This window comes from Phymastichus coffea, unplaced genomic scaffold (genome assembly GCF_024137745.1).
Source record: "Phymastichus coffea isolate CEN01 unplaced genomic scaffold, Cenicafe_Pcof_1.1 PCOF00008, whole genome shotgun sequence".
NCBI lineage: Eukaryota > Metazoa > Arthropoda > Insecta > Hymenoptera > Eulophidae > Phymastichus > Phymastichus coffea.
In genome coordinates this window covers 7,129,630-7,154,752 of record NW_026706819.1, presented here as the reverse complement: position 1 = coordinate 7,154,752, position 25,123 = coordinate 7,129,630, and the positions used below count along the sequence as shown (strand labels likewise).

General features: G+C 33.5%; 2 protein-coding genes across 6 annotated transcripts; both read left to right on the top strand.

Moving 5' to 3' along the window:
- The first annotated feature begins 4 nt into the window (after positions 1 to 4).
- LOC131670282 (uncharacterized) lies at positions 5 to 25,008 on the top strand. 4 transcript variants are annotated; one of them, XM_058945770.1, is made up of 5 exons: positions 5 to 291; positions 362 to 497; positions 653 to 772; positions 841 to 906; positions 21,994 to 25,008. In XM_058945770.1, exon 5 carries the CDS (start codon positions 23,224 to 23,226, stop codon positions 24,328 to 24,330), a length of 1,107 nt encoding a protein of 368 aa, XP_058801753.1. In that variant the 5' UTR covers positions 5 to 291; positions 362 to 497; positions 653 to 772; positions 841 to 906; positions 21,994 to 23,223; the 3' UTR covers positions 24,331 to 25,008. The 4 variants fall into 4 exon arrangements, with proteins under 4 accessions (XP_058801753.1, XP_058801746.1, XP_058801763.1 ...); XM_058945763.1 differs by having other exon boundaries at positions 362 to 500; XM_058945780.1 differs by having other exon boundaries at positions 362 to 516.
- On the top strand, positions 15,145 to 20,294 carry LOC131670273 (uncharacterized). Of its 2 annotated transcripts, none has more exons than XM_058945742.1 (4): positions 15,145 to 15,653; positions 15,739 to 15,900; positions 15,989 to 16,054; positions 17,922 to 20,292. In XM_058945742.1, exon 4 carries the CDS (start codon positions 18,709 to 18,711, stop codon positions 20,212 to 20,214), a length of 1,506 nt encoding a protein of 501 aa, XP_058801725.1. In that variant the 5' UTR covers positions 15,145 to 15,653; positions 15,739 to 15,900; positions 15,989 to 16,054; positions 17,922 to 18,708; the 3' UTR covers positions 20,215 to 20,292. The 2 variants fall into 2 exon arrangements, with proteins under 2 accessions (XP_058801725.1, XP_058801735.1); XM_058945752.1 differs by having other exon boundaries at positions 15,522 to 15,653; positions 17,922 to 20,294.
- Positions 25,009 to 25,123: the final 115 nt, after the last annotated feature.

Below are 25,123 nucleotides of genomic sequence, written 5' to 3'. Positions count from 1 at the left end.
CTTTTTTCCATGAAAGGAAAAATAAATAAAATCATACAGATGTTTAAGATACTACTTATTTATCAAACCTTTAATGTTATTTTTTATTAATATTAAATACATAAAAAAATTAAAAAAGCAAAAGGATTACAGTAAACAGAAGTAGAAAAGCAGAATGCGAAACAAAAAAAATACTAAACCAATATTATGTGCAGTTTATGTTTTATTTTGAATTATTATTCGGTGAATTATTCAGTGAAAATTATAACGGCTCATAAAGTGCGAAGGCATATTATTAATTTTTAATTGCAGGTAACATACTTATTATTTCTAAATTTAACTGTAACGATAAATTTCAATAACGTATATATTTAAATTTCAGCAACAATGAATAATCACACTTATAACCTAGGAAGATTTGATCTTGATGTTGAAACGCCTAGGACAACAAGATATAATAGGCATAGAAGACGGGAAAGAGACGTTTCTTCATCAGATTCAAGTATTGAAAATCAGAGGTGGTGAGACAACTATGCTGTGAGAATTAAATTAACAATTTTCTCTTTTTGAATAAAATTATGCAACAAAAACTTTTGAGCATATAGACTTTTAAGAGTGTATTATTGTATTAATTAAACAATATGTTATATGAATAAATAAAATTTCTGTCCAGTAAGTTGCAGAAGTTTTGCATGAAATTGATAAATCTTCTGTCAGTGATGAATCTACTACATCTCAGTCATTACCAGGATCTCCTGTAGCAATACCTGTTTTGTCGCCAAGAAATGAATCAGTGAGTAATGGATGCTTGTAATGCTATATATTATTTATTTCTATAATAATTCTATATATATTTTCTAGGAATCTAGTTTGTCACCTGCTCTTCAAGTAATCTCTGCTTCTCCTGAATCAACTGATAATGATGAAGTAAGCATAACATTAACTTTTATACAACCATATTTTTCTGTAAATGCTTTTAGAACATCTTATTCACGTTCAAGTTTTGTATTGAAATATATTTTATAAATGCTATTTAATTCAATAAATGATGTTTTGATACTTTGTCATTACAAAATGTATATAGTTTTCCATCGTAGAACAGTATAAGTATTTATTCGTATTAACTTAATTCATTAGTTTCAATTTATTAATAATAAAATAAAAAATATAGTTTTTAATGTTTTAATATGATTATTCAAGTTATAATGTATATTTTTACATAATAATCTTATTATGTTTCTATAATTATTTAATAATTGGATTAAAAAGTTTTGTTGCTCCTGGCCTAATTGTAGGTAATTGTAGATGTAATACTTAATTTTATCAAATATTATAAACAGATCATAGTGAACCCAATCTAAAAAATTTAGAAACAAATCAAGTTAAAAGAAGTTATTTTCTAACCACTACAGTTTAATACATTAGTACTTTAAAATAACAGGTCTATTAAATAAATGAAATATAAAATAAGTATAATAAAATAAAATGTAAGATAAATATACTATTAAGATAAAATACAATTACTTGAATAACTGTACTACTGAAATAAATTTAATATAATAAGCTTTTTTTTTAATCGAATACCCTTTGGCATGAATTTGGAGAAAATCTATGTTCCAAGTACAATTATCTATCAAGTATTTTTATACTTTTATGCTGCTTTATATGTAAAATGGAATAATTAATTTAAAGAAAGATTATGTAATGTATAAATTCTATATGGATTTTCTTAGTTTCATTAGTATTATTAGCACTCTGCCGTAAAGTTGTTGAGATCCACTGTATTAAAAATGAAAATATTGGATTTAAAATCAAATATAATGAATATTTACTTACATCATCTTTGACCACTATTATATGTTGCTCAATGATAATTTGACCAACTGATACACTTTTCATAACTTATTACTTGTAACTAATCTTAAATAGGTACAAATTATTACATTACAATCTGATAAAAACTATGCTTAGTGTTGCAATAATAATCTGTTAACCTTTTTGAAAAAAATTATGTTATTTTCTGATGTCTTATTGACATTATTTAATGTCTGAAATTGGTACATTTTCAAACTTTATTTTTAACGAAATGACGTAATTTTAATAAAAATGCTTAGCCCTTCGGTAGAATTCTATATGGAAGAGCTCTGAGCAGTAAGCTTTTCACTTACTTTTTCTTACTTATTAAAAGTGTATACAAGCTGGTACTCGGATATATAATAGTCAATTTTATGACCTTACTACATTTATATTAACAAAATTTGAATTCATATAAAGTTAATCAGAAATAAACTTATATTTTATTATTTTAAAGTAAGAACCTTAAACCAAAATGTTGTCTGTAGTTCGTTAAACAAAAATTTTATGAATAAAATGTTTCAAAACGCGTATAACAAACTTTTTAATCAAATAAGTTTTCCGTAAAAGTGGTAATGTCAAGTAAGTAAAAGAAAATTCGAAAGCGATAATACAAACAGAACATAAAAATAAAAATAAAATCAAAATAGTAAACAAAACAATAATTTTTAAGAAAAAAAATTTTTGTATTCAATCAATCGACTCTAAAAATAGTGAAACCTGTACAACAACATACTAATTAGCACCATGAAATTTTTTGTATCAAAATTGTGGCAGGGAATTTCGGGGGTTTTAACCGCGCTCCGAGTTTCTTCCGCCACAAGGCCTGTTTGGCTCTACCCCCGATTATTTAGGGCGCCAGACCGACGGCTGATTACGGCAATCGTCGGGGGTAAGGCCAGTAGGGTTATCGCGTATCCCGGTCTGCTTAACGGCGACTGCGCAGAGTGGGCAGACGGGGGATACGCGTGGTATCCTCACTTCAGGCCTTGGTGTCCAACTCTCGTTTCCAATTTTTCCTCCTTAATTAGGGTATGCCGGCAGCTCAGGTGATGGCTCCTTAATTCAGGTCGTGAGGACGTTAGAATTCGCGCGTATGTTACCTATCGAATGACCCGAAAATACAGCGAATTAGTGGTACCCGTATGTAACCGCTCGCGGCTGAAAATCACTAGCATGCAATAGAGGTAGGATATCAAAGTAAGTTTTATATATAAAGATAATTAATCACTTTATTGATGTATTAATAATTTTCACATAAGAGATCGGAGTGAATATGGTCGGTAAAATTCTGAATACTCATAAATCCATAAGGATACAAATTAATCGGAATGTTAATAATTTTCCGGTCGGTCTTCGATTAACAAAGAGGGAGGGTCAGCGCAAATAACTCAACTTTATCTAATCTTACCGCTCACGCTCGGCTTATGAAATGGCGGAAAGGTCAGCACGGTAATCCTATTCGGCTAATCCTACTCTCGTAATAATTTGTCAGCGAAAGGTCAGCGCGAGTAACTCAACCACTGCTTCTAATTCGTATAAACCTAACACGTACGTTTGATTTATGAAATGGCGGAAAAGTCAGCACGATTAAATAGGCAGGGTGAGTTTAATTGGCTAACTCTACGTTCGCGGCAATTTGTCAGCGAAAAGTCAGCGCGAATATCCTAAATCACAATTTTCATTGGTTAATCCTAACGCTCACGTCCGGTTTGCTAAATGGCGGGAAGATCAACACAACTAAATAATCAAGACAATTTGATTCGGTTCAACCTACGTTCGTAATAAATAGTTAACGAAAGGTCAGCGCGAATCCTAAATCGCAATTTTCATTCGTAAAATCTAACACTCACTTTAAAATATACGGAATGGCGGACAGGTCAGCGCGATTCGATAGGCACCGGCGTCGACGGATCCACGCGTCGCGACGACCTACAGCACTGAGAGATCTATTCCCGCACTCCACGATTAAATAAAAGTGAATAGCGCTTTGCCTACTTACAATTTTTCCTTGCGGTATTGGCAAACAAAATTGGCAAAAGAATATGGAAGGCGTCTAGCGCTAATAATTCTGCAGCGAGATTAGCTGATAGAGGCTCCTTCTATCTAGAGATCCAGTGGCAAAATGGACGAGAATCGACTTCTCGCGGTCAAAGATCGCTTTTCTTCTCCTCTTTCCGAGAAGAAATGTTATTATTGGTCGGTATGCTAATTCAGATATCGGTAGCGCCCTCCGAATATTTTATTATTGGTCCGTATGTAAATTAGAAGGATACAGCGCCCTCCTTAGCTCTCCTACTTTCGTCGTTATTTACCCTCTCTCACCCCCCACTAAGGTAGCTATCGTTAGTTGTTGGAAAAGATCTACCCCTACTCTTATCTATTTGTCTATCCGAACGGAAATCAAATTTTATTCTAATTTGCTCATTGGTCGTGACGTCACTAGCGAATTTTGTCAGAGGTTCGAATTCGGTCAGTTAAATTATTATTTAAACCTAAAGGGGGTAGTTGTCGCTCGCTATCATAATAGGGGTGTCGGTCGCGTGCGAATTTTACAATTCGGTATTTATTCCACGCTCATTATTTTCCAATTATAATTTTAATTTTATTGTGTCATAGATACGTATATAATATACGCTGTTTCATTTGTAGCGCCCTCATCTTCGCATTTGCATATTATTCTATCTATCATTTCGTATCATCTATCTCGCTCGCTCTTGTTTAGTCTATTTCGCTCTCTCTGTCTCGCTCGCTCTGTCTCAGTCTATCTCGCTCGCTCTTGCTTAGTCTACTTCGCTCGCTCTGTCTCGCTCGCTCGCTCTCAGTCCGTCTCGCTCGCTCGCTCTCAGTCTGTCTCGGCGCTTCAAGATGGCCGCTCCATTTCTAACGCGTACGCCTCGTGTCCTTGTGTCGGTTGATGGAGCGCCTCCTGGGGCGCTCCCGTGTCGGTTCAGTGATGTTCTCCCGGGTGTTTGTGTGTGTGGTTGCTGTATTTCTTGTGTGTGGCGCTCAGGATGTCACCGATGGTGTTCGGCAGCCCGACACAGCTGATTGCCGGCTGCCACTTCATCGGCGATTTTCTGCTCGCCCAGGAGTGTCACCCTATTGAAAAAGATGACGTTATTTTATAACGTTATAAATAACGTTATAAAATAACATTATTTTATAACGTTATAAATAACGTTATAAAATAACATTATTTTATAACGTTATTCGACGTGTTACGAATTGGAACAAAAATAACGTTATTTTTCTAAACCTCGCGCCGAATGAAATAACGTTATTTCTCAAAATAACGTCATTTTCTTTACCAAAATTAAAATTGTACTGAATGCAATAACGTTATTTCTCAACAAAATAACGTAATTGTCTGCGAAGAATGTCATTTTTAAAATGAAATAACGTTATTTGCATCCCCGTTAAAATTTCCAAAATAACGTTATTGTTTGCGTTATCCCAGAATTTAACGTTATTGATCATTTATAACGTCATTTTTACCCCCGTAAAATTTACAGAAATAACGTTATTGTGCTGATTCAATAACGTTATTTCTAGGACTTAACGTTATTTTAAGTGATAACGTTATTTTTCACCATAAGTTTTAGAAATAACGTTATTGTGACGATCCAATAACGTTATTTTTAATTTTTTTATGCCCACAGCTGCCCTGGGTCTTTACTTTATTCCATTTAATGATGTTATTTGCTGATACGAAATATTATTTATTTTATTATAATAAAATACATATTTTCAAAAATATTTTTAAACAATATATGAAATATTTATTCTAATTATCGTAAGAAAAGTTATCTTGCAACGAAAGCAATTTTAAATACATTACATGCACAAGTTTAGAATGATTCATGAATAATATTGCAAAGGCAAATTATTGCAAATTAAGGTAATCGTAATGTAAGATATATTAATAAACTCTTAAAACGTTTTTAGTTAATACTTAAATTAAAACATTACTTCTAGGAAGACATTGAATTCTTATACCTATTACAAATAAAATTGTATCAAGTTAAAGCTGAGTAATAAATACTATAAATAAAAGAAATAGTTTAGTAAAAAACAGAACAAAAAATTATAATCGTCAATAATATAACTTAATCATCTTCATCTTCAGAAGCTTCATTGCCTGACCAATCATCATTTTCAGATTTGTTTTCTTCTTGATTTTGTACTTCTATGTCCCCACTCTCAGATAAATCATCTCCAGAATCCTGTTGACTGTTTATTCCAAAGAACTTTTCTCTTTCTTGAGCAATGACAGTTCCAAAAAATCGTCCAAATTTGTTAATGTGCTTTGCTTGTTGTTTTGTTGACATTTCTTGTGTGATAATTTCTTTATGGAATAAATATTGTACATAACTTTCTGCAATTTGATAATTGATGTATTTCAAATAATTTACTGAAAGATATTAAAAAATCATTATAGCTACTTTTGAGAGCTTCAAAGAGTCTACAGTCTATTGGTTCTCTACCATTCGTATCTTTTGTTCTATCAATTTGTACAGCCAGCTTAACAAATTCATGTAGTTTCCACAAGTGTGGGTATAGTTCACGGATAAACTTGTAGCTGGACGACGCTTTTTTAGCCTTTCTCCAAGCTTTTCGTGGAATAGATACACCGTAATGTAAATGAAACATGGTCATCTATAAAGATTTTATTTTTAGTTCGTGTTTATTAGTATATTCAAAGAAAACCTATTTTTTTAATGATTATATTAATACATACTTTAGGCTGCCCATCAGTTGCTTCTTTTTCCCAAGTAGTCAATTTCTCTCTCTGTATTAAATCAGATTTAGTATAATCATCGGTATCATATTGTATCTTTTTAATCTTTCTTTTATACTTCTTGTTAGCATCAGCATTTTTGTTGCCAGCAGCATCTTTTTTAACTTCCTTACGAATAAATTTTAATTCATTTTTTTCAGTTCTCAATCTAAATTCTCGTTTAGATTTCTCTTTGGACATCTTTTTTGGAATTGCTTCTTCATATTCGCTAATGTTGTCCATATCTTCATGAAAAGAGGGCTTTAAACTGTTTGATGAAGTAGCTGTTTCTGATGTTTGATTGTGTATTGATCTTGAGGCTTTTCTTTTCAATCCTGAATATTGAGCTCGATTTTTCTTTTGAACTTTTACGTTTTCTTCGTCTGAATAATAATGTTCTTTCTCGACAAAACGTGATGTAGACGCTCTTGCAAAACATTTGGATGTAGGTGATTTAATATATAATTGCATATTATTCCTGGAATGCCCTTCAGCTTCTAATGCTTCTGAAACATAGATCATTTGTTTTTTAAAATTTATTTATATTATATACAAAAATTATTAATTAATTATTTCCTTTATTACTTACTGGTTAAAACAACTGTACAGGGATTTACAATAGTTTCAGAGCAAACTGGTACGGAATGCTTGCCTCTCGGACTACTCTCATTGTTTCTGACTTCAACGGGCATAGCACTCTTTGCTGACTTATTTTTGTCTTGTAGCTCTTTGAGTTGATTTCGAAGATTTTCAATAATTTGATCCTTATCTTCATCATCATCAAATTCTAAATTGTTAGTAAACAAAAGCTTTTTATGCACATTATCTTTAGCATAATTTATAGAAGAAGGTACCTGAATAAAAAATGAGATATTATTTTCAACGACGTGGAAATTTGAAATGAAATATTTTCAAATTTGAATGGAATGTAACATTTTTTTTAATAACATGAATTATTTCTAAAAAAATAGAATAAATATTATAATGTTTCAATTTACAAAATGATTTGATCTATGTCATGTAACAGAAATTTTTAAATACTACTTCCAAATGTTTTGATTTATTTAGACTGTAGTACAAAATAATTCAGTTAAGAAACAAAAAAAAATATATAGAAGGTGATGCTGCTTAACTACGCTAGTTTTAATAAAAAATAAAATTGAATCCTTACGTCTTTATCTTTAGAGTTCAATGAAAGAACAGGTTTTGTACTTTTTTTTGATTTGTCAGCCTTTTTAGCTAACTCGTATAGTACAACACTGCGCCTTTTTGTAGGCTTCAACCATCTTTTTTCTTTATTCATCAGATTATTCTTGTCATCGGACACATCTAAAATTATAGCAGGTTCAAAAATAATTTCTCCTTCAGGATCCAATCCATTTTCCACATTTGCATCATATGGAAATTTTTTATGAGTGATATCAAATTTCTGTATTTTTGAAGTAGATATGAAATGCACTTTGTATCAATATAGAATCTAATTGCTGCAACATAATCCTTTGTTTCTTCTTCATTGTCCAATCCACTATCGTTTTCACCCATTGCTCTTCAAATAATTTGCTACAAGTGAAGTTTGTAAGTTTAATAATCACGTAATTTCTGCAATACTTGATATAGAAAAGAGGAATCAAAAAATTGTAGACAGAAAATGTAAGATGAAAGAAATTTAATAAAATGTGTAAAATGTTATAGGTATATTTTAGTAATTAAAGAGCAAGGAAAAGTAGAATAAGATGTATATATTCTGGTTTTAAGTTTAGTTTATAAGTTTATTTTTTGTATCCAATCTCATGCGTGAGCCTTCCATCTCTGTGGATTGACAAAAAATTGGCACATGTCTAAATTGTCTGGTAAAAATAAAAATAAAAAAAAATGTTCAAAATCTTATAAAAAAAAAGAATGTACATGATATCAGAAATATTGCGGTGCTGAATATTCAATTTAAGATACAACAATTAGTTAGTGACATAAACCAATACTTTGCTACTTCAAAGAGGATTATTCGTATAGGCTCATTGACTAATCAATCACGGTTGCTTTCCTAATACTAATAAACTAATAATTGTCATTTAACAAAATTATACACTCACATTTACAAGAATGTGACAATATCATTATTTACATTCAATAATATGAGTTCATTGTAAATGTTATTATAACACATTTTTGTTGGATACAACTATTTCAAGAATCTACTCTTTAAGGGAGTATGGTGGGTACGTAGTTAGTCAGTTGAGAGAACGCCTCGACTTTATATTGACTCGCTTAGTACCAATCGTAAGTTTGGCAACGTCGCGCATATACTCCGCTCTAAACGCTCAACGTACGTCTGCTACCGCGTGTATTTATTATGCTTGCGGGCTAACCTATAAAAGGTAACCTGATGTTATACAGACTGAAAAAATGAGTGAGAAAAATAACTACTGTTATTTCGTAATAATTATTATTTATTTAATATAATAAATTAAATGTTTATTAAATTAATAAATGTGGAGTTTTTTATTAATATGATATAAAACATTTATTAACATGAACAGAATAATTTTTAATAAAAAAGTGAGCTTCGCTGTTCAGAAGTCCGTAGCGTCATTCCGAAATCCGTGCCTATACCGAGGCACATGGAGTACATGCGACGTTGCCACGTCGTCAATTCACTGACGAAAATCGTAAATTTACGATATAAATTAGTCAATATCTTTTGTTACAGGCTCTGATTGATAGTTTTGAAAGCACCAATGGATTCAGTATTTTTTTCTACGTCCCTCAGAATTTTTTCATAATTTTCTCATTTTTGAATATCTTTATAATAAAAAAAAACAGCGTTTTCCCATAAGATCACATGTTAATTTTAAACATTAATTTCTCGGGTTTGAAGCTCTGAAGGGTCACCAAACTTGAACCATAGCTTAAGTGAACCATAATACACATTGTGTCCAAATTACAAGCAATTCTCATTTTTAATAGTCTTAGCCACCATACTCCCTTAAATTGTGTTCTATGATTATCAGAAAGTTAATATGAATCTATGTATTACATTAAGTGTTAGATTAATTTTAATTAAAGTTGTTAAATATTATATTAATTAAAACTACTTACCCAATAATTAGTTGTAATTTTTCGTGTTTTGATGAAGAGAAAATTCTTTGTCAAGGATATAATGATTTTGTTCACAAACTATATTAGCAGAGATATACTATTGTATTATATATATTCTCAGACTTTGAAATGAGGAAGAAGACACAATTAGACTAGCCTAGATGTAACGGATATTTTCTCTATTATGAATCTCCATGATCCAGCACATTATTTCAAAAAAACCGTAAAGTAAAATATAAAAAGAAATTGCGCATTATTCGCTCTTTACGTATCCGTTATTAAAAAAATACTTTGTCCCTTAGTTTCTGAAATATTGTTAAAAAAACTTGTCTATGTTAGACGGTTTAGTTTTAGTTTTACTAGATGGCGGTGAGTCTCTGACTGAGACGCCGATAAACCAAACCGCATGCTTGATTTATGCAAGACGGTGTGCCACGCATGCGTAGTAAGCCATACCATCTGTGCTGATATTGCAAAAAAACAGTTATTTTGGTTCTATTGTCAAATCAAACCATGGTTATTTTGAACGAAGTAAAATATTATTCTGCATGAAACAGTTAGGCGCAATCGTTTAGCGTGGTCTGAATGAAAAAAAATATGCTGCTGATGAGGAGAAAAAAAAATATTGAAAAAGCGTCTAGCACAAACAAGTTTTTTAACAATATTTATACGGTCACGGAGATCTATACACTAATAGTACAGCTGTATATCTCTATAGTTAGTTTAGCATCATTTACCCGCCCGTTTTATTATTTATATGTGTTAGTTCTGTGAGATCGAGATGTAAGTACCAAAATATCAGTTTGTAGATTTATTCATTGTTTCACAGAATATTTTTATTTTAATAAACTGAATTTAATTGAATATTTCAGTTACAATAACCATGGAACATCGATATAACAAGAACAGATTTAATATAGCATTGAATACGCCAAGAACAACAAGATACAATTGTAGAGATTATGCATGGTTATCACGTGAATAAAAGAGATAAACAGGTTAACTGGTAAAACTGGAATTTATTATAATGACAATTGTATAAATAAAACAGCACGGACAGCGAGAGCGTGTAGCATGGTGACTGAATGGATGCTACAGTCCAAGTAACTAGAGAGTGGAAGAGAGAGAGCAGCAATGCTCACTCAACGAATGCGACGATCACGCCACCACACACACACAGACATACACACTCATATATGCTCGAACTCAACCTAATCGGACACTCCCCTGTTTTCGAGTATATCCACTACATTTATTCGATCCCGCATAAATTCAAATCTGGGCTTGGCCAGTGTTTTAGTAAGACAATCAGCTAATTGTTCTTCGCCATTAACATATAAAACTTCAATTGCTCCACTTTCCAAAATACTTCGAATGTAGTGATATTTAATATCTATGTGCTTGGAACTACGAGCAAGAGACGGGTGATTAGCAAACGTAATTGCACTTTGGTTGTCTATATATATAAAAGCCGGATCATCCCGAGCTAATCCTATTTCAGATAAAAAACGTTGAAGCCAAACTACTTCCCAAGTTACAATATTTGTTGCTATATATTCAGCTTCCATAGTACTCTGTGCAACTACATCCTGACGTCGCGATAACCAAATAACTGGACCAGATACTATTCCTACAATACAACCACTAGTTGATTTTCTTGTATCAAGGTCACCACCAAAGTCAGCATCTGCAAATGCATGGATTGTGATGCCTTTCTCATTACCAGCAAAACGAATACCAAAGTGGACAGTTTTCTTTAAATATCTTAATACTTGTCTAGCTGCTTTCCAATGTGATACATCATAAGAGTTGTTAAATCTACTAAGATAGTTCACAATAAAAGACAAGTCTGGTCTCGTGACATTAGCTAAAAATAAAAGGCTACCAATCAATTGACGATAAGGAACCTCTGGAAAGTCAGTGCTACCCGACGCATGTAGCTTGATACTGGGGTCGGCTGGTATGCTCACCGGGACTGCATTTGTCATGGAAAATTTGTCAAGTATGCGCTGTGAATAGGCACTCTGATGTAATATAATTGTTTTGTTCATCCTATCACGCACAATTTGCATCCCAATGAACATCTCAGTCGACCCTACGGTTATGTCGAATTCAGACTTAAGAGCATTTATCACAGTGTCGATTTGTTCACGATTTTTGCCGAATAACATTCCGTCATCCACAAACAAAGCCAAATACAATGATCTTTCTTTACACACATACACAGACCATTCAGATGCACACTGTACAAAACTAAACTTATCAAGGAACTCAGTGTACCTCTTGTTCCAACATCTGGAGGCCTGTTTAAGACCATACAACGCTTTGTTCAGCTTACATACTTTATTCGGCGAGTCTTCAACATTTACACCTTCCGGAATCTTCATCTGGATTTCTTCATCCAGTCCTCTGTACAAGAACGCCGTCTTAATATCAAAGTCCTGCATTTCAAGGTCCTCTTGGGCTGCGACTGCAAACAAGACCCTCAGCGCCTCATAGCCAACGACCGGAGCATATGTTTCATTGTAGTTCACTCCATACTCCTGCAAGAAACCTCTAGCACATAAACGCGCCTTATACCTGCTAACGTTACCAGCTGCATCGTATTTGAGCTGGAACGTCCATTTTGAGTCAATAATGTTAGCACCCTCCTTCCTCTCAACAATCGTCCAGGTACCATTCTTCTCGTGAGCATCAAGCTCCTCTTGAATCGCCATAGACCAGCTGGCAGATTCATTACTCTCCAGAGCTTCTTTGAATGACGATGGTTCCAGGACTCCTTGTGATTCCAGAGGACATGAGGCATTATAGACTTCATAATCCCGAAGGTGTCCTGGGAGTTTAATCTTCTTTCTTGATCTTAACTGCATTCGGCTAGGCGACTCAGAGTTGTTTCTCTTCTTGGACTTGGTCTTACTCTTCAAAGGTGGAAAGTTTTCTTTGTTCATGTTCCTGCCTCGGACTGGTGCTGTTGCAGTGACCTGTTGCTCGATCAACCCATCACCCAGATCAGAAGGCTGCTCAGACTGCAAAATGGATTGGTCCAAGGCTGGTTTCTCCCCCAAACCCGACACATCCGGTGGTTTCAGTACAGATACCTGAGGTCTCTGAGGAACACTATTAGCCTTACCAATGTTAATGACAATACTCCGATTGTCATCCTGGAAGTCAGTCTTCACAAAATCAACGTCCCGAACAATCCGAATCCTGTTAGCAGATGGATCGTAGACCCGGTAGTTGTATACTTCATCAAAGTAGCCAACCAGGAACACCTCTGAAGATTTGGCATCCCACTTCTGTCGTGTCAGCTTTGGCAGGTGCATATAGCCCATAGTACCAAACGGCAGCATATGCCTAACTGATGGCCTGGTGCCATGCCACAACTCAAACGAAGTCTTCTTACCAGTACTGTTGGATATAGTCCGATTCATAGCGTAGACAGCTGTGTTCACAGCCTCCGCCCAAAGAGACTGTGATAAAGCTGCATCATGAAGCATACTCCGTGCGGATTCAATTATTGTCCGGTTGTCTCGTTCAATGAAGCCGTTCTGTTCCGGACAATGTGGAGCCGACGTACACATTTGGATCCCATGCCCTCTCAGGAAATCAACCAAGGTCGAGTTGCAGAACTCCAGGCCATTGTCACATCGAACTCTCTTGATGTTGATACCATACTGCTTCTCCATGAGTATGCAGTGGTTTTTCAAATTTGTGGCAGCATCAGATTTATGCTTCAGAAAATACACGTGACGGAAACCCGTAGCACGATCTTTGACCAGCATAAAATACTGAGCTCCACCCAGTGATGTACTCATCTTGCCACACAAGTCTACATGAATGCATTCACCCTTGCCAAATTTTACCACATCAACACCAGCAGGACGACTCGGCAACCGATGAGACTTGCCATACATGCATCCCCTGCATACAAAGTCGTCTCCAGCAACATCCTCCAGTCCGGCAACAGCTTTGGCATCAATCATCTTCTTCAATCTTCCAACGTTGACATGTCCCAAGCTTCTATGAAGATCCTGTAGAGAGCTGCTGTTCACCTCTACACCTGGTGGAATAACCCTAAAATCCATGGAGCAGATATTATTGAGCTGCTTCCTGCCTTGTGCCACGACAGAGCCATTTTCTGTATTGACAATGTAAACAACATCTCCCCTGAGCACAACTTCGTAACCTTTCCGTGTTGCAGGATTAGTGGAGTACAAATTTCGACTAAATGATGGAATATATAACACATCATTGAGTTTACCCGCAAGCCACTCTTCACCGACCTTGCGCTGGATTTGGATGGTTCCAGTTCCGATTGCCTGATGAACAGAATTGTCCCCCAGCGTTACATTCACAGCTGGTGACAACTTACGGTAATCCTTGAACCAATCCCGGCGAAACGACATGTGACAGGAGGCACCACTGTCCGTCAGCCATTCATCACATGGGGTCCTCGACTGCGAACGATCATCCCTGGCCGAAGTTGAGTTGGCTTGAGGTTGTAGATTCACAGTGGCGACAAGTGACGCCACGAATCCAGGTGTGACTCCCTCTTGCGGCACACCACTGCTCCTATTAGGTTGTGTGCGCTGGCCTCCATTTTGTTGAAAGTTACCGGAAGCCACTCCCCTTGAAGCTTGATTACGCTTCTTCTTCTTACATTCGCGTGCAAAATGGCCGTCAATCCCACAGTAATGGCAGGCTCCTTTTTTCTTCTTCTTGGGTCCGGACGCCATTTTGTTGTTCTGGAAATTTCTCGAAGAACCTGCTTGGTTTGCAGCTGAGAAAGCACCAAGTGTTGTATTTTGATTGTCCAAACGCTTTTCCTCTTTGATCAGGCGTTCAATCAGATGTATTGTCGTTTGACGAGCAGGGTCCACAGAGTCCCAGGAAGTTACCAAACTTCCATATTTTTCCGGCAAACCACCAAGAATTTTCGCCATGACACAGTTGTCGGACATTTGCTCTCCCGCGTCCTTCAAGCGCCGTGCGATATTTTGTAGACGTGTGGTATACACCATGACAGACTCATTTCCCTCCAATAAGCATTGGTAGAATTTTTGTAGTAGAGTCAGCTTGCCTGTTTCAGAGCGTTCTTCATGAATGGCCTGCATGTTTTTCCACATTTCAGCAGCAGTGTCACATCCAAGAAAATTTTCAGCTTCGCTGTCAACCATGTTCGATGACATTGAAAGCATCACCGTTGAGTCTTTCTTGTCCCACTCTGCTTTAGCTTCTGGTGTCGCCGTTTCTCCGGGAGGTGTAGCAGTGTCATCGATCATGCTCAGCAATCCAATGCCTTTCAGAGCTCGATGCAGGTCCGCTTTCCAGATTTGAAAATTCGATCCATCAAATTTTCTAATGCTCCTCACGAGAAACTGGTGTTGGTCAGTCATCTTCGACGGTTACGTAACACACAAGCACAGCCGACACGGAGATTCAAAAAAGAGTCAAAATGGCCGACAAACCGTTCAGCACAAAAGCGTCTATTGTTCTCGCGCGATTTCTATTGCGTCATACACCCGCACTCCGAATTCACGTGAGACAAAGCGAAAAAACCATACTGGGCCCATAACCTGTAGAGATTATGCATGGTTATCACGTGAATAAAAGAGATAAACAGGTTAACTGGTAAAACTGGAATTTATTATAATGACAATTGTATAAATAAAACAGCACGGACAGCGAGAGCGTGTAGCATGGTGACTGGCTGGATGTTACTTGGACTGGACAGTCCAAGTAACTAGAGAGTGGAAGAGAGAGAGCAGCAATGCTCACTCAACGAATGCGACGATAACGCCACCACACACACACAGACATATACACTCATATATGCTCGAACTCAATCTAATCTGACAACAATCGAAGGAGAAGAGAGAGAGAAAGAGATCAAAGCTCTTCAGATTCCAGTGTTGATGATGAAAGATGGAGGAATAATTATGCAGTAAGTACAGAAACTTGGCAATATAATAGTAATAGCTTTATAAATAAACAATATTATAATATAATTTTTTTTTTAATTTTTCTAGCAAGTTGTAAACATTTTGCAGAGGATAAATAATAATTCTGATAGTGATGACTCTAATCTCAATGATGATGACTCTCATTCCAACTCATCTCTAGGCTCTAATGCAATGTCTATAGCAATATCAAATGTTACAGATAATGAATTACTTTCAAATTTAAATGAGGTACGTAATAGAAAATATTTCATTTAATACAGTGTTATAGCTATAATTATTTTTTTCCTAAGTACGTATATTTATATATTTTTTACAGGATGAAAGCTTGTCATCTGTCATATTGAATAACAATACAAGTTCTGAATCTGCAAGTGACATTAATGTAAGTATACGAAATTGACTAATTGCGAATACAAAAAGTATTATCATGGCATGGCATACGTACTTAAGACCACCATGGAAAAATTATGCTTGTTCAATGGCTTTACTAATATACAATTCTTAACTTATTTAATTGACGGTGGCTTCTTTAAAATTTCAAACATTTCTTGAAGTTCTGGGAAAGTTCATGTGCCATATATGCCATGCCTTTACTCCTCTATACCTAAAATGTGAACAATGTAATTGTATTCACAATAAACACAAACTTTATTTACATGTGTACACTCATACACGAATATTATTTTTTATTTTGTTTTTATTATTTATTGAATTATTTAATAGATATAGAAATAATAACGTTGCACTTTGTTGTAGAGTGAATCAATTAATGACAATATGCATATATGAGACTGATTTTATTTTAACTTAAAAAAATATCAACTTGTATGTACAAATTTGTGAAGTTATTTGCAATTAAAAATTTGACAACTAACATAATCTTTCTTTGAAACTTGAATATTAAATCAAGGTCAATTAAAAATAATATGCACGTTTTTAACTAGAAAATTTTTTTTACTATTTTTTTTATTATGTAATTGTACACCGCAAAGTGCTAACTGTTGTCTGGAAAAAATTGTTTCTTGCAAATTCTACCTTCGTCCAAAACTTTCCTTTCTATACACTGAAATTATTTAATAATGGCATGGAATTTTCAATACAAGATTACTTATTTTTTGAAATTCATAGCTTCTTATTAACACAAAGATAATACAATTTATACTTAGACAATAAATATATACACTGTGTGCATTGACATTGCTGTTACATATTATCATATTTTTTAATGAAACTATACACGTTATTATTTGCATGAAATAATTATTTGGTTTGTCTAAATAGTATTTGATGTCAAATGAGAGGACGGGAGTATTATTTAATAAGCTGAAGATCTTACTGAGCTGAGCTTAAATGTAATAATTAAAATTAAATCTAATTTCGTATTCAAAATCAATTTAAATCATTATTAAATAATTTCTGTATCGAAAAGAATTTCTAGACTAAATTAGAATTAGCAACAAATAAAATTATAATGAATCAAAAAATTAATACTGGAAATTATTATTTAAAAATTATGGAAAATCACGGTATGAATATACGAATATAAAATAAAATGTTTTCCATGAAAAAAAGATGACGCCGTAAGAGGTTTAGGTTGCATGTTGCCTTGTTTTTCAATCAATTTTCCATACAACTATTACAATGAATCTATTATATTATAACTAGTAATATAAATGATTTAATTTCATTAGCTAATACAAATCTTCAAAATTAATATCAATATTTATATCTTATCTCAATTTCTTCTAGCATAGTACCAAAAAATCACGTTTTTTTTTTATTAATAATCTTCTTGATTATTAAAACTATAAAAATGAGGAAAAAATCGTACAATGTGTTCAACCAAAATATCTGAAAAATTGATCTTTTCAATAGAGATTATTTTTATTTTGACAATTTATGCTGTAAATTAAATGGAATTATTTTTGTTTTTTTGTTTTTGAAATATATTAGGTACCCTTTATTATGTGTCGCTTATCGAACCAAATGAAACCCTATAGTCACTTTCATGAAAATATTGGAAGCAATGCTCATTTTGAACTTGAAAAAGTATCTAAAAATCCTTTTAAAATCTATTTAAAAAAAATGAAAATATTAAGTTCATTGCAAAAATTTTATTTTTTTCACACATAACATATGTTCAAAAATTAAAACAATTTGATTGATATATAAAAAAATAGAAATCGAGGTATAAAGCTACCTTGAATATTTAGCGTTCAACAGCTAATATAATATTTATTGTTATCAAGGATGACGCAAGGATAAATATACGTGAGCAACTTCTTCATGAGCAGGATGATGAGTTAGCTAGCGATGAAGATTGTGCAGAATACGAACCTATTTTCCAGGTGAATTTGAATGTGAGAGAAAATCCTTTGGAGGAGATGCTATACGATGACGATGCAAATGAGGCTCTCAATGTTCGCGTGAACATTACTAAAGCAGAAATATTTTTGGGAGTCTTAAAATTTTCCCTAGTCCATAAGCTGTCACAATCTGCAATAGCAGATTTATTTAAAATGTTGAACATATTTTTTAATAACAATATTTTACCTCAATCGCGATATTCAGTTAATAAAGTATTCAACTTTGAAAATAATATAGATTATCATGCCCTATGTCCTAACTGTAAGGGTTATGTTAGACAATTTCATCGGGAACAGGATCCGAATGCACGTTGTGATCCTTGTAATTTAGAATTTTCTGTAACCGACCCTACGTATAGAGACTTTTTCTGCATAATAAATCCGGAAGAGGAAATAAGGCATTACGTTGAAGAGAATTGGTTATATTATCAGTCTGTAGTTGACGCACGTGCTGACAACGCGGCTCATTTGAATGAATTCCACAATGGTTTGTTATACAAACGATTAAGAAACTCTCTGCCCGATGACCGGAAAAATCAATTTGTAACTGCGACATTCAACTGTGATAGTTCTCCTGTCTTTGAAAGCTCCAATTTCTCCATTACCTTTTAAATTAAGAACCGCAAAACCGATTGTATGTGGTCTATGGTTTGGACGAAACAAACCAAACATGAACATGTTTTTGGAACCATTCGTTAATAGAATGAATGTATTTTCGGATGAAGGTATAACATGTAACATACGAGGCACACTTCATACTATTTATGTATATAGCATATGTTCTTGTGATGATTCTGTAGCTCGTGCCCCCATGCAAGGAATTGTTCAATTTAATGGATATTTTGGGTGCAACTGGTGTTTACATCCCGGTTATTACATAGCAGTAGGTCGAGGCGGCAGCGTTAAATATATATCATTAGATGAAGCAATCGAAGACAGAAACCATGCGGATACTTTGCGAGATGCTCGCCTGGCCGTAGAATTTGGGCAAGCTATCAATGGCGTTGTTAATGAATCAGTTCTTACTCGCTTAACACATTTTAATATCATTTCTGGTTTTGTGCCCGATCCTATGCATTTTATGGATTTGGGCATAGGCAAGCAATTCGCTAAATATTGGTTTGATACTAGTAATATGCCTTATTCATTAACTAATGCAGAAATCGACCGCATTGATGCGGTGTTAAGAAATATAACTGTTCCTAGCAAACTTATGAGAAACTCTCGTTCCATAAAAGATCGAAAATATTGGAAAGCAAAAGAATTTCAAAATTGGATTTTGTATTTCAGTATGGTCGTGCTTTTAATGATTCCTCGAATGAGAGTCTACGCGACACATTGGTCTTATTTTGTAAGAGCTTATTACATATTACTTCGAGATAATATAACTCGAGAACAATTACGCGAAGCGCATCGTTTATTAACACTGTTTGTAGCTTTAACTGAATTTTATTACGGAAGAAGCTCAATGACATACAATGTTCACCAGTTATTACATGCAGTTCAATCCACTATCAATTGGGGGTCATTATATTACCACTCTGGGTACGGGTTTGAGAACGGCAATGGGGAAATTGTGAAAATGGTAAATTCTGCAAAAGGTGTTCAATATCAAATATGTAGAATGATTGGTATGAACAGAAGCGATCGAATCTTAACGAAATTCATATTAGAAAACTATCCTGATTCACCAGTAATTGACTATGTTAAATATTTAGAAACAAAGGAATGTACGAAAGTATTGACAACAAATGTTGGGAGATATTTTGGTGTATTTTCTCGTCCTACGCCCGAGTGGACAAGATTACTGAATCTATCAAATGCAGCTATTATTTATAAAAAATTAATTAAATCGGGTTGTACATTCTTATCTTGTAATACTGTACGGTTACGTACAAACAATTCCTTTGCAATAACGACTGATAATCATTTCATACAAATTGTTTTTTATATCATAGATAGAATAACCGAGCAAGAATATACTGTATGTAAAAATGTAGATGTTGTAGAGATTATTGACGATAATGAATTCGATCAATTCCAAATAAAAAGAGTAGTAGCTATTAGTGAAGAACTAACCGCTATAAATACTAATAACATAGATAAAATTTGCGTATATATGAATTGTCATAATGAAAGATACTTATGTCCAGTGCCAAATATGCACTCTTATTGAATATTATCTTCTGTTTTTTAATGATATATGAAATATGTAAATATACATTGTATGAAATATGTAATTTTAAATGTATAAAATATCTGAAAAATAAAATTACGAAATTATATATACCTCATCTTACAAAAATCTCCACTGTAGTAAAAAAAATATTGATTAAAGGGGATAACGTTATTGGATCGTCACAATAACGTTATTTGTAAAATGTATGGTGAAAAAATAACGTTCTCACTTAAAATAACGTTAAGTCCTAGAAATAACGTTAACGTTATTTCTAAAACTTATGGTAAAAAATAACGTTATCACTTAAAATAACGTTAAGTCCTAGAAATAACGTTATTGAATCAGTACAATAACGTTATTTCTGTAAATTTTACGGGGGTAAAAATGACGTTATAAATGATCAATAACGTTAAATTCTGGGATAACGCAAACAATAACGTTATTTTGGAAATTTTAACGGGGATGCAAATAACGTTATTTCATTTTAAAAATGACATTCTCCGCAGACAATTACGTTATTTTGTTGAAAAATAACGTTATTGCATTCAGTACAATTTTGATTTTGGTAAAGAAAATGACGTTATTTTGAGAAATAACGTTATTTCATTCGGCGCGATGTTGATTTTTTTAGAAAAATAACGTTATTTTTGTTCCAATTCGTAACACGTCGAATAACGTTATAAAATAATGTTATTTTATAACGTTATTTATAACGTTATAAAATAACGTCATCTTTTTCAATAGGGCAGTGCCTCGTGAGTGTTAGTGTTGGTGTCTGGGAGTGTAACGGATCTGCATGTGTCATCAACATGCATTTCCGTTGCATTTCCCAGTTAAGTTTTGCATTTTTCTTTCGCCGGTCGGCAACACGTGGTCGGGAGTGTATGTGAGTGAGTGTGTGCGTGCGCTCTCTTTTACCGTGGTGCGCTCCTTTTTTTTCTGTCTGTTCTTTGAGCGTCCGTCGGATCGCGTTTGACGAGTTTGTTTTGCCCATATCTCCGGCGTGGTTGTTCGGACATAAAAAGGGGTAATTGTTTTATATAGGGCGCGTTTATCTTTATTTTTTTTCAACCGGTTACGGGGCGGCAAGGGACGGGGATGGCCTTTCCGAGGTGTTGCAAATAATGCAGCACCCAGGGAAGGCCTTGTAATGTACCGCATTACAAAATCATCAAAAGCATTCATAACAATTGTGATAAAGTATCTAGATCGTTAATGCATATAAAACCACATAATGTCTTTTAGTAAATACTGGATTAAAGAAGACAAACAAAATTTGAAATTAATAGACATAAACATAAATGTCTTTTTATTTTATTTACGGGAGGAAAAATAACAAATTAATATCAATTCGAGATATCAAATATAATAATTTTCTAAAATTTCATCTAAAAAACGAAAATGTTATAGAAAATATCTTTTAAAAAAACACATATAAAAAGTTTTTTAACCACATTGATCAATCTTAATCAATTTTTCCACAAAAACGAGACTAATAAGTACGTAGAAAATTTTTTGAAAGCGATACAACAAATAGATAAAAAAAATAACTCGTATACATCATATAATGAGGTTTGAAAATTTTCACCAAATTAAAACTACCCCTTTTGGGTATATAGAAATACATATATTAATGTATTTCTATATACCTAAAAGTAGTAAAATTAAGTCTGTTTTCGCGAAAAATCATATCCCTTAAAGAGTAGGCGACATTATTTTTCACATAAAATGATAATATTTTGTTTTTAAACTTACATTATTCTTATTATTTTTAAGGGTTACCCAAGAGATCGACGTGAGCAATTGCTCCACGAGCAAGATGATGATTACGCGAGTGACGAAGATATCTTAGAATATCAACCCATTTTTGATGATCCACTAATAAATGGAAACGATGTCCAAAATCGATTACATGATATTTTAAACGACGATGATGTAAATGAAATAATCGACGCTAGAGCAAACGTAACTAAAGCAGAAATATTTTTAGCAGTATTAAAGTTTTCGTTGATTTATAATTTGCCACAATCTGCAATAGCCGATTTGTTTAAAATGTTAAATATTTTTTTGAATACTTCCGTTTTGCCTCAATCAAGATACTTAATTGATCAAATTTTTACCTCCGAAAGTAATATTGATTATCATGCATTATGTCCTAACTGTAAAAATTATGTCAGGCAATTTAATCGTGAATGGAAACAGAATTATAATGCACGTTGCGATAACTGTAATTTACAATTCTCTTTAACCGACCCCACTTACAGAGATTTTTTCTGCATAATGAATCCCGAAGAAGAAATAGCTCATTATATTGAAGACCACTGGAATTATTATCAATCCGTAGTTGAAGCACGTTCTGTTGATTCAGAAGATATAAATGAATTTCATAGTGGCTTATTGTATAGACAATTACGAAATTCTTTACCAGATGACCGAAAAAATAACTTTATAACTGCAATTTTCAACAGTGATGGTTCTCCAGTATTTGAAAGCTTTGCTTTTTCTATTTGGCCAATACAAATAATGATCAATGAGTTGCCTTTCAAAGTAAGAACTTCAAAACCAATAGTATGTGGTTTATGGTTTGGAAGAAAAAAGCCAGATATGGATATGATTCTGGAACCATTTGTTACTCAGATGAATATATTCTCAGATGTAGGCATTTCATGTATTGTAAGAAACAGACTTCATACTATTTATGTGTATGCTATTTGCTCTTGTGATGATTCCGTGGCTCGCGCTCCCATGCAGGGAGTTACTCAATTTAATGGTTATTTTGGGTGTAACTGGTGCTTACATCCTGGGTATTACATTGCGGTAGGTAGAGGTGGTAGCGTTAAATACATACTATTGGATGAACCTGTACGCGAGAGAAATCAAGTTGATACTTTGCGAGATGCGCAACAAGCGATAGCTTCTGGTTAATCTGTTAATGGTGTTATAAAAGAATCGGTTCTCACACGCCTGAACTACTTCAATATTGTATCAGGGTTCGTTCCCGATCCGATGCATTATATCGATTTAGGTATCGGCAAGCAATTTATAAAATATTGGTTTGATACAAAAAATATGCCATATTCACTCACTAATGCAGAAATTGATTACATCGATAATACTTTGAAACAAATAACCATAACCGTCCCTAGTAAGCTAATACGAAACTCTCGTTCTATACGAGACCGAAATTATTGGAAAGCAAAGGAATTTCAAAATTGGATATTGTACTATAGTACACTTGTTCTTTTCATGATTCCCCGAATGAAATGCTACGCTATACATTGGTCTTATTTAGTTAGAGCATACTATATTCTGTTACAAAATAACATAAGTCGAAACTCAATTCGTGAAGCACATCGTTTATTAACAATATTCGTGGCTCTAACAGAGTTTTATTATTCAAGAGGTGCAATGACTTTCAATGTTCATCAGCTACTTCATACAGCACAATGCGTTATAAATTGGGGCCCCTTATTCTATCACTCCGGGTATGGGTTTGAAAACGGCAATGGAAATATTGTGAAATTGGTACAAGCTGCGAAAGGTGTTCAGTATCAAATCGTTCGAATAATCGGTATGAACAGAAGTGATCGAATTCTAACAAAATTTATGTTACGTAACAATCCTGATTCAGAAGTCCTAGAATATGTTAGATATTTAGAAACAAGAGAGTGTGGAAAAGTATGGACTACTAATATTGGAAGATATTTTGGGATATTTTCTCGTCTAGCGCCGAGGTGGAAAAGAGAATTAAATTTATCCGATGCAGCTATAGTCTACCGAAAACTAATAAAGATGGAATGCGTATATTTGTCCTGTAACACTGTTAGACTGCGATCAAACAATTCTTTTGCAAAGATAATTGACGGTAATTTTGTGCAAATTGTTTTTTTCATCGTTGACAGATTACACCAGCGGGAGTACACTGTATATAAAGTTGTAGATGTTGAGGATATTTTTGATAATAATTTAGCTGAATTTCAAATAAAAAGGATAACAGCTATTAATGAAGAATTAAGAGCTGTACATACTAACAACATAGATAAAATCTGTGTTTACATAAATTGTAATGACGAGAGATATTTATGTGCTACACCAAATATGTACTTCTATTAAACAATCCGAGCTGTATTCTTAAGAAAAATGTATATAAATTTATTGTCAAAGTATTTTAATGAAAACTGGTCATAAAATTAATATTCTTTTATTATATTTGTAAATAAAAATATTCAGTAATGTAACAGTCCAGTCTGATTTGTCTCCTATTTTCTTCTGCAAATTAGCAACCCGTCATACACAAGATAATCAAAGAAAAGCGGTAATGGAGCAAAGGCGCTTTTCTCACGTATATGAAAATGTGTTAGGGCAACTCTGCGAAAACATTACCATATAAGGAGCGTGACGTCACGACCGTGGGAAAATTTATTGTTTACGATAGAAAATCGACAATTATAAAGTTTTTCAAATGAACAAAAGTATTTTTTAGTCAATTTTGATGCGCTGATCCTGAATTTCATGTTGTTATAACTCTCAAGTCGATATTTGTTAGTCAAATTTAATCTAGAAGTTGATATTGTTAATTATTTTGCAATAAACAATTATATTGTTATTTCGAGTATGCGTTTACAACCTCGACGTATTGAGACAGAAAAGCAAGAATTTGACACTTTGATAACTAATTATTCACTAAATTATCAATAAATAAAAAATTTATAATTTTTTTAAACAATAAAAATTGCATTGTTAGATGTCGAATCGATCATACATTGATACAAAATTAATGATTTTGACTGTTACTAATTTACTGATTTTTAAATCGTTAAACAAGAAATTGGCAAATCCATTTTTTAATTATTATTCAAAATTAGATAGCTACATTAATCATTTTTATCTTGAATAACATTCTTCT

What these genes read in the sequence shown, in the direction of transcription:
- LOC131670273 (XM_058945742.1), top strand. Translation starts at nt 18,709, where the DNA reads ATGAACATGTTTTTGGAACCATTCGTTAATAGAATGAATGTATTTTCG.
- LOC131670282 (XM_058945770.1), top strand. Translation starts at nt 23,224, where the DNA reads ATGCATTATATCGATTTAGGTATCGGCAAGCAATTTATAAAATATTGG.